At 42.8% G+C, this 17,673-nt stretch overlaps 1 protein-coding gene across 1 annotated transcript in view; it reads left to right on the forward strand.

Moving 5' to 3' along the window:
* Nucleotides 1-27: 27 nt before the first annotated feature.
* TOP3B (DNA topoisomerase III beta) overlaps nucleotides 28-17,673 on the forward strand; it is a 41,894-nt gene continuing 24,248 nt past the window's right edge. The window contains exons 1-7 of the mRNA XM_083149159.1: nucleotides 28-175; nucleotides 3,641-3,766; nucleotides 8,256-8,387; nucleotides 14,031-14,137; nucleotides 16,234-16,308; nucleotides 17,087-17,283; nucleotides 17,429-17,585. Coding sequence (XP_083005285.1) covers nucleotides 3,697-3,766; nucleotides 8,256-8,387; nucleotides 14,031-14,137; nucleotides 16,234-16,308; nucleotides 17,087-17,283; nucleotides 17,429-17,585 — 738 coding nt within the window. The 5' untranslated portion in view covers nucleotides 28-175; nucleotides 3,641-3,696. The remainder of the gene's footprint in view (nucleotides 176-3,640; nucleotides 3,767-8,255; nucleotides 8,388-14,030; nucleotides 14,138-16,233; nucleotides 16,309-17,086; nucleotides 17,284-17,428; nucleotides 17,586-17,673) is intronic.

The following is a 17,673-nucleotide window of genomic DNA, read 5'->3' on the forward strand; positions in this document are numbered from 1 at the left end:
GGCTCATGGCTCGGCCACTCCTTCTCTGATTTAGTTTTTCGGCCCCGGAAATGACGTCACACAAACATGGCGGCGCCCGGGCCGCTGGAGATGTAGCGATGTACGGTGTGATAAAACGGCCGCGGTACGCTGGGAAGTGGTGTGTGATGGCGGAGAGTACACAGCAGTGAAGCGAGTAAGATAGAGAGTATTACGTGTCAGCGGAAAAACAGGGATGATGGCCAGAAAGGGCGTGCGGTGGGAGTTTAATCGGCGACCGGCGTGTCTGGGGATAATGGGATGGCTACTAACCTGAAAGGCGCACTCTTTGAACTATTACAATAATAAGTCATAATAAATAAATATCCAGAGTATCGTTGTTGCTAAGAAAGTGAATCACAATGCTAGATTTGCACTACATTTCCTAATGCAAGGGTGGGCAACCTGTGGTCCCCCGGATGCTGTGGAGCTACACATCTCTGCTGCATTCCATGTCACATATTTGTTTTTAGGTCATACTAATGAGGTGGCACTACATGGGTGATTCAATAGTTTAATTGGTGCCTACTGTGGTTTGTGATTGTGCTCCGAGGTACCAGATTAGCAGTACAAAATGGCTAAACCCTTCTGAAGTACTGGGCATGATGTGAAAAGTGCTGTGTTGGTGCCCAAAAGGAGGGACTATGTAAAAACCGGACTAAACCCCGGACTGCCGGACAGGACATCAAAATCTGCAGTCCGGAGCTTGTAGGGTCCGGTCCGGGGGGTGTCCTGTCCAGGGGTGTCTTGTCCGGGGTAGGTCCCTGTGATAGCTATCACCAGGGACATGGGGAGGGGAGATTACAGCCTCCCCGGGTGGTCCGGACCGTCCGGTTTTTGCTACATGCCCGGACCATACAGGGAGACTTTATTCTACCCCCCCTCCTCTACCTGGTGACAGGTGTGACAGGCAGCCCCCCCGGACAGGACACCCCCCGGACCGGAGGCTACAAGCTACAAAATGCAGAGTTTGATGTCCGGTCCGGCGGTTTTGTGTTGGTCCGGTTTTCACCCATACCCCCAAAAGGAACACTTTACACATGTTTGTTCACACTCCTGGAGACTTTGAACAGAAACGATGTTAGTGCACCCATTGGCAGAAACATTTGAAAAGTTTCTGGTGAGCATGCATGATTGCAGAGGGGGTGTAGGGTGCTAATCGGTGAGGAGGGAATTTGTTTATTTTGAGGGGCAACATTTTAGAAGTGATGTTTCTCTAGTTGTAGATATGCATCACGTCTAAACTATTGCTTTTCAAAATGATTAATTGATTAGCACCCTGTACCTAGAGTGAACACTATATAGTAATAAATGACAACCACGTCCCACCTTAACCTCACTACTGGTTATAATAGTTATACATTTCTATTACACTCTACATAATATACTTCAATTATTCAATATGACATGATCATAATACATTGTACTTACTATAGACAAGGGGCACAACTCCTACCCAGTATAACATAACCCACAGTATTGAATAGGATATAATCATAATGCAGCTATGTAACACTTAAGTTTTTCTATTAAAAAAATAAGTAATATGAATGTATTAATCATTTGTAAATATAGTACTGCAGAATAAAAACTAATGGTAAGAACCGCATACAAAACAAGGACGAAAGACATGCTACTGAAACATATTGAATTCTATTTATTTTCAGGAACTCTGCTGACATCCTCTTTCAGCCTATTTCTGAAAACTCACTAGCATGAGGGCACTCCATAGGTGTGTGTCACAGCTGTTAGTCGTGGTCTTATTCTGCTCTCTTCATTCACAGAGTTTGGCCTATTTATAAATAACCTCAACATTCAAGCTAGATACACACCTACAGATGTATCTGTCCAATCTGTGGTGGGAACAAAAATCTGGCAGTGTATGAAGGCAAATAAGATTCAACTATTTGCACCTAAACACTGGAAAACAGTCAAAAACAATTGTTTATTTAAATTTGTTTGATTTACCAAATGTATCCAATTTGTCTGAATTACCATTCTCTGTTTCCAGCGTTTGGTAGACAATGGTCGAGCGTTTCTTGATTCCACACATTACCAGATTTTTGTTTCCAGTGTTTGGCAGAAAATGTTCGACTCTTATATGTTCCCATCCATGACCAGATTTTTGTTCCCACCAGATAGATTGGACAGATAAATCAGTGTGAACCCAGCTTTACAAAAATGATCTCTCGTTCATAAGATCTTTATATTTTGTACCAGGCCTAGAATGATGAACTTTTGATTGTGCCCTTCCCTTTGATTAAGGAAGGATTATTATGCCCCGTACACATATACACTATACCAGTGGTAGCCAACCCTAGCCCTCGAGAGCTACCAACAGTGCACATTTTCCAGACAACCTAGCTGCTGCACAGCTGCACTCATTAATCACTGAAACATTTTAAAAGATACACAGATGGAGCTAATTAGCTCAATTGTGATTCTGTGAGGAGACCTGCAAAACATGCACTGTTGGTAGCTCTCGAGGACTAGGGTTGGCTACCCCAGCACTATACGATTTGCGTTAGATATTCAAGATAACGGTATCCTCGATATTATTCGAGTTTGTACTATACTATATCCTTATCAATGCACACTCCTGCTGATTGTTATTGATAAAGCTATTGTCCGAACATGCAGTCAAATATGAGGATATTGTCAGCTACTGCATGTTTGGCGGGGTCCCAGTGACATCACTGAACTATATCGTTCAGTGTTTGAAGCACATATCGCTCATTTTGCACACGCATATTGTGTAGTGCAGGGGTAGCCAACTCCAGTCCTCGAGAGCTACCAACAGTTCACATTTACCAGCTCACCTCACAGATACACAGATGCACTCATTACTGACTGATACATTTTAAAAGATCCTCAGGTGGAGCCAAATACTTAACTTGTGATTCTGTGAGGAGACATGGAAAACGTTAACTGTTGGTAGCTCTCAAGGACTGGAGATGGCTACCCCTGACTCAGATGCACCTCAATAAATGCTTCCATGTAGTGTCACATTCTATAGATATCACAAAATGGGAGACCGTGAAAAACAGGAAGTCAGATTCCTAAAAGCAGGAGAATAAAACAGGAAGTTTTATATATCATAAATTAAAAGGCCCTGTAGCTCCTTCAATTTTTAATTTGAGATATATATAGCGCCTGGATGGCGGCGGCACTTGAACAAGAATAAATACACAAGGAGACTGGATGTTATACCTTGATAAAAAAAGCCGCACTGACGACTGGGCCCCCGAGCTCCGAAACGTTTTCACTTCGGCACAAGGAATAAAGTTCCTGTTGTTTTCACCAGTTACATCAGCCTCCGAGTGCCGCTTATTACTGCTGCATATATCCTGAGGATCCATCCCCTCTCTCTCGAGAGGGCACCAGAGCAAGTTATTATTGGCATCCATCCCCAGACCTGAGTGCCGGCCTCATCGTATTGTGTGTGTGTATATATATATATATATATATATATATATATATATATATAATATGGCAAAAGCTTTAGAAGCTGTTGAAGTGTACTAGGTTGAAGTAGATGAGGTAAATAATTTTCAGTTGCTCTTAAATGTATTGTGCTCATCAGTATCCTTTACTTATATGTGCGTTGTGTCTTTTTTATTAGTACCTTAGATTGGACCATCGTGTATTGTGATAAGTGTACATTGTCCATCTCTGAATATGAAGACTGTGCTCATGGTAGCAGAGAAGCCTTCATTGGCTCAGTCAATTGCCAAAATCCTTTCTAAAGGTAAGAAACATCAGTCCATTCACCACAGTATTTCCTGCACAGAATAAATGGCGGAGTGCAAGGCATCAAAGCGGTGTCTAAGTTTATGCTAAATTATACCTAGTACTGTGAAAACGTATTGTGGGCATAGTTTTATTTGTGTTTACCGTAGTTTAGACTATGAAAACACCCTAAATCTTTATGGTTGCTTACCATAAACAGTGCCTATAGGGAATCATCATAATCACACATTTGTGCAGTACCGTACCATAAGCATGCTCACATTGTCAACATGTCAGATGTCGGTATTGTAAACATGTCAACATTATGAACTGCGAATTAGCCTGTTATGTCATCTGTCATTGGTTATGCCTAAGCACATTTATAACTGCTGCTCTATGGGTATGATCACTTATGTAAACCAGTTATCTTAGTAATTAAATTAGATTTACTTTTAAGATTTCAGAACAATGTTGTTCATGCTAAGGGTAATAAAGTGTAAAAAGTCAGATTTCATTTATTTTTCCAACGTGTAATTTGACAGAATGTTCGATGAGTTTCTATAGGCACTATGCCTGCTGTCTATTATGGACTCTTGATCACGCTCCACCTGTCTGTCCACAGTCCTGGGGGACGGTTTACTGAAAATGAGAAGTGGATGTGTTGTTGCTCATTGCAACCGTTTCGATTCTATCATTTCTTTATTACATCTTAGAATCTGATAGACAAAAATCTGATTGGTTGCTTTGGGTGATACCATCACTTTTAGTTTTTAGAAGCTTTGGTAGATCTACTCCTGGGGTAGCCAACCCTAGTCCTCGAGAGCTACCAACAATGCATGTTTTGCAGGTCTCCTCACAGAATCTGTGAGCTAATTAGCTCCATCTGTGTATCTTTTAAAATGTGTCAGTGATTAATTAGTGCAGCTGTGCAGCAGCTAGGTTGTCTGGAAAATGTGAACTGTTGGTAGCTCTCGAGGGCTAGGGTTGGCTACTACTGATCTACTCCATGCATGCAAGTGGTTTTATTGACAACAAAAAAATGTTTTTTTCCACTGTACTCTCTATGCCCTGAGCAGCAATATAGATCACAACCAATGGAAGGATAGTTTGGTCCCTCCACATGAACAATAGAAATCAAAAACTTATGATGCAATCTTAATAACATCAAGGTTCTCGTAGAAGTTCATACATAAAAAGTAAAAGGACAAAAACAATTCATAGTGTAGTATTTCTACACAAAGTCCATATAGTCAATCTTCCCAAGGGAATGTATGGGATCTTCTTACACAAGGTGGTGGTTTCTACTCCTTACGGGTTCATCCTTTGTGCGGCTACAATAGATGGTGCTTACATTCACAAAAATGGGGTTAAACACGTCAAGGTATCTTTAGGTGTTCACTTGTATGCTTACATTAGCCTCGCTCTGGATCCTCATATAGTGGTTTCTTTCCATGAGAATGATGTCCAGGCAGATGATATGATGTTTTATTGTTTGAGGATTATCACACAGGAATAAAGCTATGTACACACGCTTCGATTTTTCCCTGTTTTCGATTGGATTTTGCTTATAGAAGCAAAATCAAATCCACATCGAATGGTTTTTAGGACACTCTCGATCTGCATTCGATTTGATGTGCGTTCCCGTTTTCTTAAAATCGAAAAGAAAAATAGACTGTGCAGCCAAGGAAATATTGAATTCGATCCAGTATATCGAATATGTACAATGTACCATGAATGTAAATTGAATTCGGTATCAAAATCGATATATAATGCAAAAGTACAGATCTAATGCCAAATTCAATGGGAAGATCTAATGCCAGATCTAATAGAAAATCGAATCTAAAGCAAAATGAAAGCACTGTACACATGCATCGATTTTTCCCGATTTTCTATTCGATTTTGCATATAGAAGCAAAATCGAATCCTACATGAAATTGAATGGTTTTGGTGTCACTTTCGATCTACATTCGATTCGATGCGCGCTCCAGTTTTCACAAAATCGAGCAGAAAAATCTACTGTGCAGCCAAGGAAATATCGAATTAGATCTAGTAAATCGAATGTGTGCAATGTACCATGAATGTATATCGAATTCGATATATTGCAAAAGTACAGATCTAATAGAAAATCGAATCTAACATCGAAGCAAAAGCAAATTGATGTATGTGTACAGGGCTTTAGATTGATATGAGGGCTTCAGTAGTAGATAACAGGATTATAAAACAAATGTTTGTTATTTGGCTCTTGGCAAAACTGACTCCTAGGCTGGAATTCATTTAGTTGTGGGGTTAGCCCCACAACAATTTTAATAGGTATTCAATTAATTAGCCTTTTTCTCTGCATGGTTAAACATCTGGAAAAGTATGGAAACCCACTGATTTCACATAGAATTCAGAATATAATTTGTTTCCATATGCATTACATGCAGAGAGCAGCCCAACACTGATGTTTCCTCACAGTTCCTGCAAGGAAAGCTCCTGTCTCTGGGGATTAGTGCATGGGGTTCCCACAGATAATTGAATAGGGCAGTGCAATCAATTTGTTTTGGAATAAACTCCATGGCTAATTGATGTTTGTGTGGTTATAAATTTTAATTTAAGCTCCACATAGCAGAGTGTATATAACTTATTCAACATTTTCCTAAATTGTTCGAATGATATACTGTATATACTGTCTAAAGGTTAAGAAATAATACAAATAAAATATACTCTGTATAGCCATTGAAGTGGTCTTTATTAGAAGTGGCAAAAAAAATAGTTACAGGTTTGTCTCAAATGTAGTCCTGTCCATTAATCCAAAAATCATTGTGGATGCTAGAAGAATAAAAATGATGTTTGCAGAATTACACTGCTGCCATGTTCTAAAAAAATCCATATGGTTCCTATTGAGAAAATCATGCTAACAGATTCAAATTTGCTCCTGGACAAACCTTGTGCAGTCAAAGTTAGAACACACTCTTCCGAACCACCTGCACAGTTTGGGAAATATTTAATATTGTCGTTTAGTCTAAATGACCATTATCTGATAGCTCTAGTAATCGGTTCTCAAGAGATGAACTCTGACTTATAAATCATTTTGTTCAGATCCTCAGAAGACCCCAGTAACACTTGCACCACAGAGTAACTCACTGTCATGTTCATAAACCAAGTCCTTTTGGCCTCAGTTTACTGCCAGCAGTGGAACCCGGTGTGGTCTATTGCTGCTGCTGAAGGCCCATCCTCCAGGTTTTGATATGCTGTTTGTTCAGAGAAGCTGTTCTGCATACCACTGTTGTCGCCTTTCTGCCAGCTTAAACCAGTCTGGCCTTTCTTCTCTGGCCTCTCATTACTGAATTCTCACCCATAGAGCTGCCACTCACTGGATCCACAGTCACATTTGATCACATTGCCTTCAGATATGGCTGAAATTCTGTAGTGGGCACCACAAATTATCATAATAATCTTCAATGTTTTAGAATGTGTTCTGATTTATTTATTATGTAATTGACAAGCAAACTATCTGTATAGGAATCACTTTTCCTTAGCTAGGCAAAAAAAGATTTTGGCTACTTTAAAAAAATAAAGTTTTATTTACAGTAAATGGTGTTCAAAAATTCAGGCACAACTTGTATTTTAAAGTTAATGAACTTAATTAATCATTACCAGTTATTTATTCCGCAGTGTTTTACTCTAGAGTATTTGGCCATTCATATCAGTACCTGTGCCAATGGAGCTTACAGTCTATATTCAGTACCAAATGTACATGCACACACATTCAGGTTAAGGAAGTTGTTTCCATAATTGTGTCCTGGGTTACTTTGGGACACTTGCAGGGGTGACTCCGGTTGGGGATCGAAGACCAACTCAAATTCTTTATGATCAGTGTAATAGGCAAAACCAGTGCTTGTGGCTTCCCATCATAAAATATGTGGACAACCTGTCCTCAACACATAACGGACCCTAAGGATGGCACATCAGTATAATTTACTTAATTTAATTTTTTTTTTCCGGAATTTCTCAATAAGAAACTTTTGGCCTAGGGGTGGCATGAAATAGATTCTGAATCTCCAGGGCTACGTGGCTCATAAATGTTTGCGAAACACTGAGTTACAGATAATTTTGTCGTGAGCTATTTTACCTACCAGTATTTTTTTTCGGTTGTGGGAGGAAACCCGCCCAAACTTAGGAAGAATACAGACTCTCCACTGTTAGAGCCCATGTCCACAGTGCCCACAATGTGAAATTAGTGCCCACAATTCTTGATTCCTCTACAGAAGTGTCCCATTGCATTTCTTCAGTCAGAGAACCTCCAGGCACTGTAAATATTGTATCTCCTGTTAAATCCCGATAGTGTGCACACATACCTGCTTCCTAGATCCAACAATATACTTTACCAGCTTGCCTGAGGATACTCAAAATGCACACAACTTTCGCTGCATGGCCTAGACCTGGCTATCAGCTAACTTTTTACCAACCTTTATTTTGTAAGTATTCATGCATTATCCAATCAGTGGTGTACTTTTCTATTCTAGGTTCTGCTTCCTCTCGAAAGGGTTTAAATGGCGCTTGTTCTGTACATGAGTACACCGGATCGTTCATGGGACAGAGTGCTCGTTACAAGATGACATCCGTTTGTGGCCATGTAATGAGTTTGGACTTCATAGGTATTGCTGAAATATGTTTACCTGTATTGCACAATTCTGAAATTCAGTAAGCTCAGTTAAAATGTACTTACTAGTCAAGAAAAACTGTGGTAGATTTCTTAAGCAGTGAAGAAGAGCGGCAAAATGAACAAGTAGAGAAGTTTCTCATGGCAACCAATCAGAATGCTTGATAATGCACTTGATAAATGTTACCTCAATTCTGATTGGTTGCCATGAGAGACCTCTCTACTGGCTTTTTTCACTGCTTCATACATCCACCCATAGTTAACAACACTACAGAGGTATTGCACTTTATAATCATTCACCTTTATGTACTCCTTCACACACCTTTGGCTCCATATATAGGGAACAGCTGGCCATACACACCTAAAATTAAGTTAATTCCTTTAATCAGAATTTGTCTGTATGCTAAAAACAGGAAAATCTGTTTTTCGCCCCTCCAGGTATACATTAGCAGGCACTTTAGATTACTATAATACTGCTTCATAAGCATTCCTCATGTGATTGAATCACTGGCATTCCACAGAGAAATCCACTTTAATTCTTCAAGTACCAGGAAAGTGGAAGTGAACCATATTTATAAGTACATATGTTTTCTTACTTTAATATATTCAGGAAAAACAAGGGTGTAGTTGATTGTCTTGGATCCTCGCTACATAAATAAAGGCAGGTTTTACGAGCGACAGCAGTTAGTATTCTATGGTGAAAGCTCAACATTTGACGTCTAATTACTATTTTTGGCTCCGGCTGACATTCATGGCTAATTACGTTGTATTATTTATTATTACATTTCATTTATAAAGAGCCACAAGTGTTTCTGCAGCACCACTCAAAGGGCACAAAATAGTGTAAATTACAATATATATTTTTTTCCCCACTGTGATTTAATATATGTTCACAGTCAGAATCAGTCGTAAATCATCATTTTGCCATTTCCTTGGCCTGTCTGAAATAAATAAATAAATAGCATTCATTAATTTCATTAGTGAGTACACCTACAGCTCACCATATACCGTATTGAGATCAGCACTTATATGCCACAGATAGCTATTATTTTTCTAATTTAGTAGTCTGTTTGAATTGAAGCACGGTTCCAAGGTACTTTTTTCACTGCCTTCCTTCTCATACACCTCGTGGTACTCTAAAGTGCAGGAAGCACAGGAAGAGGTTTAATGAGGTCGCTCAGCATGTAGCAGGGCCCTACATGAGGTCTTAATAAAAAAGGAAGGGGCAGATTTTTCAAGCCACGTGTTGCATGTCTGTAGAAAAAAAGGAGTCAGGATCAGTGCAGGGCAAAGATCTAATGGATGGGAGCACCCTCTGCTGGCACCTCTAGGTTAGCTAGACCCCTAGTTCATAATTCTACAAGAGCACTACTGTGGTGAATCATGCAGTGTTTTCTTTCCAAATTGAGCTTTCTTTAATTACTGCTTTTTACAATTTTAGATAATTGTTTAATAGATGTGCATTTATGCAGTCTGAATAAATGTCTTATTTACGGAATTGTCAATGAGGTGAATTCAATGCTCTGACGGCGAGTTATCGACGACGAGAAGTGCCCATAACTCGCCATCAAATCAATCCTCACCGCACAAACCCCTTCGTCTGAAGCATTGAATACTGCTCGATGAGTAAATATCATTTTCACCGACAAATGTATTCTGAGCAGGTGCTTCAAAGCACATATTGTGATACTGCATAGCAGGAGCATTCACTAGTACAATCCCAATTATATAGTAACTGAATTTGGCATTAAGACCTCTCTTCAATACATAGTAACAGATAAAGGCCCACAGTATAACAGTGATTGTGAAATTGTAGTTTTTTATTATAGGAAAACAGGACAAATCTTTTTCAACTTGGAACTCTGGAAACAATTAACAACCCTGTATAGTTTAATTATATTTCCCGATGATTATTATTCAGATGAGTTTAATGACCTGTATTCTGTTAACAATGTGAGCAGGACCCATATGTAACGTGCATTTAAAAAAGTTTTGCTCTAGTTATCTTTTTTTAAATGTAATTACCATTTAATGTAAGTTGTTCTGATTAGCTTCTGTTGTACTACCAAATAATTGTACGCCATTTTGGTGGGTTATATTTCAAAAGAGACAGGACACTGAGAGAAAAGATTCCCCCTGGTCCCCATAAGACTTATTTTCCCCTGTACTGCACTGCATAGGAATTGGGCACAGGCTTCTTGCCCAAAGGTTGATGATTATTATTATTTTTTCATTACACTGTATTCAGAGCATGAGGGTGGAGGTTTTTTCTTCCCTTCTACTCATCGCTTTCATCAAACACATTTCAAAATCCAACCTTTTTCCCTAGCCTCATGTGCTTCCTTGACATTCTGGTCTGTATCTAGTGCTCAAGCTGCTCTGTTTCAGCAGGGCAACGTGCCCTGCCCTAATTTTAAAGGGCAATATGCTCCCAGCACCTTAAGCGTCACCCCGCTTACACAGCTTACCTGCTAGCACTACATGTATATACACTGTGCGCATGACATTTATTCACATTAAAGGGAGATCTTGGGGAAACCCAGCACCTCCATAGGGCCTGGACATTCTCCCATCAGTAGCGCTGATGGCTATGTCCGGCCTCAGTAGTTAGAGAGGGACAGGCCACCCCACTATTGATGCTGGCAGGGCCATGCCCACTTTCGTGCACAGAATGCACTGCCCCTGCCTGTGCCAAAGCTCAGCACTGAGATACAGACCGCAGTGTGCTAGAAGCCCCAAAGGAGTCGCTGTGTACTATTCTGCAGGCTTCATGACATCCTTCGACATCCAGGATGCATATCTCCATGTTCCGATACACTCGGACTGCCAGCATTTCCTTAGTTTTGCAGTCAGGGACCAAGGTCATTGCTATCATGGCAACGACCTTGAGAGCTCAGGGAATCTGCCTTCTACTAACCTGGACAACCTTCTCCTCCTGGCACAGTCTCAAGAGATTCTCCAACGCCATCTTCAGCTAACTATAGATCTGCTTTAGGCGCATGGCTGGCTGGCTGATAAATTGGAGAAAATCCAGCACGGTCCCATCCCAGATGATGGTCCACCTGGGTGCGCACCTAGACACTAGAGCACAGAGGGTATTCTTACCAGAAGACAAGTTAGTGGCTCTCGGGACACTTCTGAAGGCTTTCCACAAACATTGCAGGGTCGCTGTTCACCAGTGCATGAAGGTGCTGGGGAAGCTGGTCTCCTGCTACAAAATGGTAGACTTCACCCAGTTACGCTCCAGACACTTACAATTGGAGATGCTCCGCCAATGAAACCGTTCTCCAGTGGGTTTGAAGTTGCAGAACTTCGTACTGTCCAGACAGACGCGGCTGTCCCTCAATTGATGGCTTCACCCCCCATCTTCAGAAGGGTCGTCTGTTCTCCGTTCCAGACTGGATGCTCCTAACTACAGATGCCCGTCTCAGAGGTTGAGGAATCGTTCTTGGAAACCACTCCATTCAGGGTCAGTGGTCAAGAGAGGAGGTCAGGCTTCCCATAAACATTCTAGAGCTCCTAGCCAATTACCGAGCGCTAAACAGCGATTGTTCCCTGGTCTATTCCAGGGCGGTGAAGGTCCAGTTGGATAACTCCACAGCTGTGGTGTATATCAATCACCATGGCGGAATCAGAAGCACGGCCGCCATGAGGGAGGTGCTTCTGATCCTACATTGGGCGGACACCATCTTGCTCTGTCAGCAGTACACATCCAAGGTGTCGAAAATTGGGAAGCCAGCAGGACATCCAGTTGGGCTAGTGGGCTCACAACGACGATGTTTTCCAATTCCTAGTGAATCGCTGGGGGCTTTCACAGATAGACCTAATGGCCTTGGCACTCCAATCACAAGCTTCTGTGTTACAGGGCTCGCACCAGAGATCCAGAGGCCTTCCTCGTAGATGCTCTGTCCACCCCTTGGCCGAATTCCCTGGTGTACATATTCCCTCCGGTGGCACTCCTCCATCGCCTTCTGCGATGACTCAAACAGGAAGGAACAGTGGCCATCCTCCTGGCCCCGGTGGGCTTGGTTCACAGAGCTTATCACCATGTTCATGGAGCCCCCTTGGCACGACTTTTAAAGGTGGTATTCAGAAAAGGGCTTTGTGTAACGGGAGTTTCGTTTCTCCAGTGTCCATGGTTTCCAGTGGCCTGCCTACTGTGTGCAAAACCTAACCCACTGTTTCCCCTAGGAACAATGGGGCAGATGTATGAACTAGTGTTAACTGCATTTCTGCACATAATGCTAGTTAACTAGGGGGGGGGGGGGTTAAGTTTTTTAATAAATACTAAAAGCGCACCTATCGTGCGCTAGGGACAACCCACTAAGTAATGCTCGGCTGGGCTGTCCCCTGCAATCCTCCCCCCCCCCAATAATTAGTGACCGGGGCAATGTATTAATAGCCTACAAGGCATTAAATTGCCCCGGCCACTTCCCCAGCCTAGGGCTAGTGTCCTATCCCCACTGCAGGGATACCACTCGCCCTGGTGCTGGCTCCGGACTGCGCTGGAGATCTTGCGAGATCTTGTGCATGCCCAGAGAGCCGGCCAGGGGGAGATCAGGTTTATTTTTTTAAATGCACTGCTGGGGCCGCTGAAGTAGAACCGTGGACGCTGGACATAAAGGCTCTCCTTATCGACTGCTGGGGGGTTAATACATTCAGCCGCTATGGGTTCCCGTTTCTCCTTGTTATGCAAGTGAAGTGGGACCTGTTACTTTACAATCGTAAAATCTACCCCAAGGTTACCTCTTTCTGATTCTACATACCTCATACCCCTAAATATAATAAACTTTTATTTATAAAACGCCATTTTAGAATACTATTTGTCATATATATATATTTTTATAGTAGCCGCATTTTGTGCAATGCAGAGTTCAGAATAAAAAAGGCAGGTACTTGTGTAGTTTCACGGCGGCACTTCCCTGCGGATCACATCATATGCAAATATCAAGTGCGATTTGCATACAATTCGATCCGTGATGCAATTTAGCACACCCCCACTATCCACGTCAGCCTGAAGCATGGCGAGCGGATGCGGTACGTGTCCCGCGACCTGTTCATACCCCACTATCCACGTCAGCGTTTAGTTGATTTTATAAAGTGAGGTGAGCCTGAAGCATGGCGAGAGGACACTTGACGTGTATTCCGCGTCCCCTTGCGGGGCTCGCTGCATTCGCCATGCTTCAAGCTTGTTTTCCATGTCCCCTCGCGGGGCTCGCACTCGCCACGCTTCGGGCTCGGTGGCTTGCTGCGCTCGCCACACTTTATAAAATCAACTCCACGCCTATGTGGATAGTGGGGGTATGAACAGGTCGGGAGGACGCATACTGCTGCACTCGCCACGATCCGGACTGACGTGGATAGTGGAGGTGTGCTAAATCGCATCGCAGATCGAATTGTTTTTGCATACGATTTGCATAAGATCCACTGGGAAGTGCCGCCGTGAAACTACACAAGTACCAAAAGGCATTCTTTTACTTTAAACACAGTACTTTAGTACTGCTGTATATATGTTTTAGTCTTTTCTTTGAATGACATGTCCACTTTTATCTGTGCTTGGACATTTTCAAGCTGTCTGGCTAGATACTCACTGTTTGTGTATTCACTTATTGTAACATCTGCACAATACCCATTTCAGGGAAATATAACAACTGGGACAAAGTGGACCCAGCAGAGTTGTTCAGCAAAGCTCCTACAGAGAAGAAAGAAGCCAACCCTAAACTCAGCATGGTTAAGTTCTTACAGGTGGGTGAGATTCAGATGCCTAAATGCAGTAACCACCTGTGATTTTCCTTCTCTTAAGGCGCCCATACACCTGCAATAACAATTTATTGTTTCTCCGATCATATGATATTTTTTCCCAGATAAATTGTTTCCACAATCTGATTTGCCCATACATTACAGATTTGTTTCAGTGATCGGCAGAATTTTACTATCAAAAGATTGTATCTTCACATCTGGAACGTGCCCATACATCACCTTAATTGATTGTCATTTTCCTAGTCACATGGAGAAGATTTGAATGATGTCAGGGCCGAAACTAGGGTTTCTGGTGCCCGGGGCAAGACATTCATTTAGTCCCCCCCCCCCCCCCCAAAAAAAAATAAAAAATAATATATATATATGCCCAGTACACATTCCAGCACACGCCATAATGCCCAGAACACATTACACCACAAACCGTAATGTCAGATACTTGTACTACACAAACCTACAGTACATACTGTAGTCACACACATACAGTACATGAATACAGAGCAGACACACAGATTATAAAATGTCCCATCCTCCTCCCTTCCATCCTCAAATCGCACAGTCAGGGTATGTACTGTACCTCATGGCATGAACAGTAAAAGATCCTCCGTCCTCCTCTCCGCCTCTCTCTCCATGCTGCTGGGCAGCGAGTGCTGTGTAGCCTCTCTTGCTACTGGTTCTCCACTTCCCCGGTGTGACTGAGAGCCCAGGACCAGCATTGATTAGAAGTGAGGCGTGCTCCTGCGGGCCCCGCCGGTAAAAATGGCAGCGGCGCTACTTCCCCATCTTTCCCTGTCTGTCCTCGGCTCCTACCTGCTGCGGCCCCACGCACCCATGCTTCCTTTTTAAACAGCGCGCCAGCGCTACCCGAATCTGCACTTCCGGGTAGCGCTGGACGGTCTGTTATTCTTTGACAGACACTAGAGGTTTGGAAGTACCTCTAGTGTCTGTCTCCTTGTAGGCGGCGGCCATTTTTGGAGGGGCCGTCGCCTTCACAGGCAGGCTGGCGACCGGGAACAGGACCACCAGAGCCCTTCTTCTTGTATATAGTGGCGGCGGCCGTAGACATTAGGTAACCAAGTGGCCCGGGGGGCACATGGCACCGTGCCCCCCGGCCCAGCCCGCCACTGCCTGACAGCGCCCCCTCCAGCGCCCGGTGCGCGTGACCCCCCAGCCCCCCCCCCCTAGTTACGGCCCTGATGATGTGCAGCACTACTACTGATTTTGAACTACCTCCACGATGCATGATTTTGTTAATCGATATAAATAAAAAAAAAGGAAGAAAGCATAACCAGCACTGGGATCTTGGAAACTGTCCTGGTTCTAAAATACAGAGGAAAAAGGAGTAGGAGTTCACCCATATTTTTAGATCCAGCAATGTGCTCGAATAGCAGGGGGTTATTACCCAGAGGACACAGTTGCCAGGGCCCTATGGCCAAAGCATTCACCCTCCCTAACTAGTCAGCCCAGGATGGGGATCCTTGGGGAAGTGGAACCCCCTCCAAAGAAAGGGTCCCCCTCTCCAGGGTGCCCCAGTCCTTGGCTGAAGCCTAGGGCAATCACCTACACTCCGAGGCTGTGGGTGCAGACATTACTAATATTATCTATTGCAGATGGACTACAGGTTCCAGCAAGCATGCCCCAGAATTCAGCACTTGGAGAAGACATTAAAGGCCTGCACATCAAAGGCCTGCTTTCACCTATAATGTCCAAACATTGCTGCACCAGCAGACTACACTGAGATAATTATTAGGGTGGGCAGAAAACCGCAAGATTTGGTGCCATCGAAGACGTTTATGATTAATACCTTACTACAGTGGTGTCAAACTCATGGCTCTCCAGCTGTTGTGGAACTACACGTCCCAGCATGCCCCGACACAGTTTTAGCAATCCATTATATAAATATGTGGCATGGAATGCTGGGATGTGTAGTTCCACAACAGCTTGAGGGCCATAAGTTTGACACCACTGCCTTACTACATTTAATTTCTCCAATAAAATCATGTAAGCAAAGTGTTATCTATTTAGTGCATGGTTTGTACTCTCAGTAGACCGTAGTAGTAACCGTTTATCCTGTGCTTCTCCAGGTGGAAGGGCGTGGATGTGACTATGTTGTCTTGTGGCTGGACTGTGACAAGGAAGGAGAAAATATCTGCTTTGAGGTAACAACTTACTACGTGCTTAACCTTTTCTGTTGGACAAAGGAATGTTTTACAATGCAAACATGAAAGAGGAAAGATGTATGCCATGTCAATAAAACCCAGTCACTTTTATGAGGCTCAAACAAATGTTAGATGAAATCGAAGCCTTACCCTGTATTCCTCTGCACTGCTTATGCTGACCTTGGGTATCGGGACCAGCCAGAAGTGTAGGTGCAATAAGTATTAACTGAACACTGCCCACTCTAATCTCTCCCATCCCTTTGAGGCACAATTTCTAGCTGTCAGCTTGATTTTATTTACTTTTTTTTATTATTTTTTCCGGGTACAAAGTGTGATGGCAGAGAATTAGATAGCTCCCACTCTGCTTCACAGGGGGATCACTACTTCACTGACACAGTGTGTCTGGGCCCCAACTCACTGAGACATACTGGCCCATTTATCATTTAATATTTGCGGTAAATATTAAGTACCCCTGCGTATATGCAGAATGGATCTCTTTTAGGTTTCTATGCGGTATGCAATGCTGCCCAATGTACCAATATTGGCCATCACTGTATCAGGATGGCGGTAGCCCATTGTAACCTGTGGGCTATACGTCACATGATGATAGTTTCGGGTGTAGGGTATTGACAATGCCCCCTCCCCAGTTAACACTTTTAGTGCCTACACTCCTGGCAGGTCCCACAGTGAACATACGCAGTGGCCTCCAGATGGATTCCAAAGAAGGGATTTTACAGTGAGATCAAAAATTCTAATGTTCTGTCCTCCTTTACTTTAGGTGCTGGATGCAGTGCAGCCAGTGATGAATAGAACACATGGAGGGGATCGTACTGTCTACCGTGCTAAGTTCAGCTCCATCACAGATACAGATATTATGAATGCTATGAACCGGCTGGGAGAGCCCAACAAGAATGAGGCCCTTTCTGTGGATGCCAGACAGGAGCTGGACCTCAGGATCGGCTGTGCATTCACCAGGTATTAATAATAATGATTTATGGCTTCTACTTCTTGCATGCTTTTCTCCAAAATGTTTGTTTTAATTAATCTGCCATCTTTGTGTAATATTAAAATGAATTTAATAAGTACTGTTCATAATTTCATATGAATCTGTTTTACATAGGTTTCAAACAAAGTATTTTCAAGGCAAATATGGCAACCTGGACAGTTCCTTAATATCATTCGGCCCTTGCCAGACCCCCACATTGGGGTTCTGTGTGGAAAGGCACGATAAGATCCAATCCTTCAAACCTGAAACTTACTGGGTTCTTCAAGTCAAGGTCTGTAATTAATGGAAGTGAATCGAATTATGTCGGCTGGATCATTTTTTGGGGGGTATAGATCATAGTATCACTGCAATGTTGGGAT

The sequence above is a fragment of the Crinia signifera genome, chromosome 1 (genome assembly GCF_055691185.1).
Source record: "Crinia signifera chromosome 1, ASM5569118v1, whole genome shotgun sequence".
Classification (NCBI taxonomy): domain Eukaryota; kingdom Metazoa; phylum Chordata; class Amphibia; order Anura; family Myobatrachidae; genus Crinia; species Crinia signifera.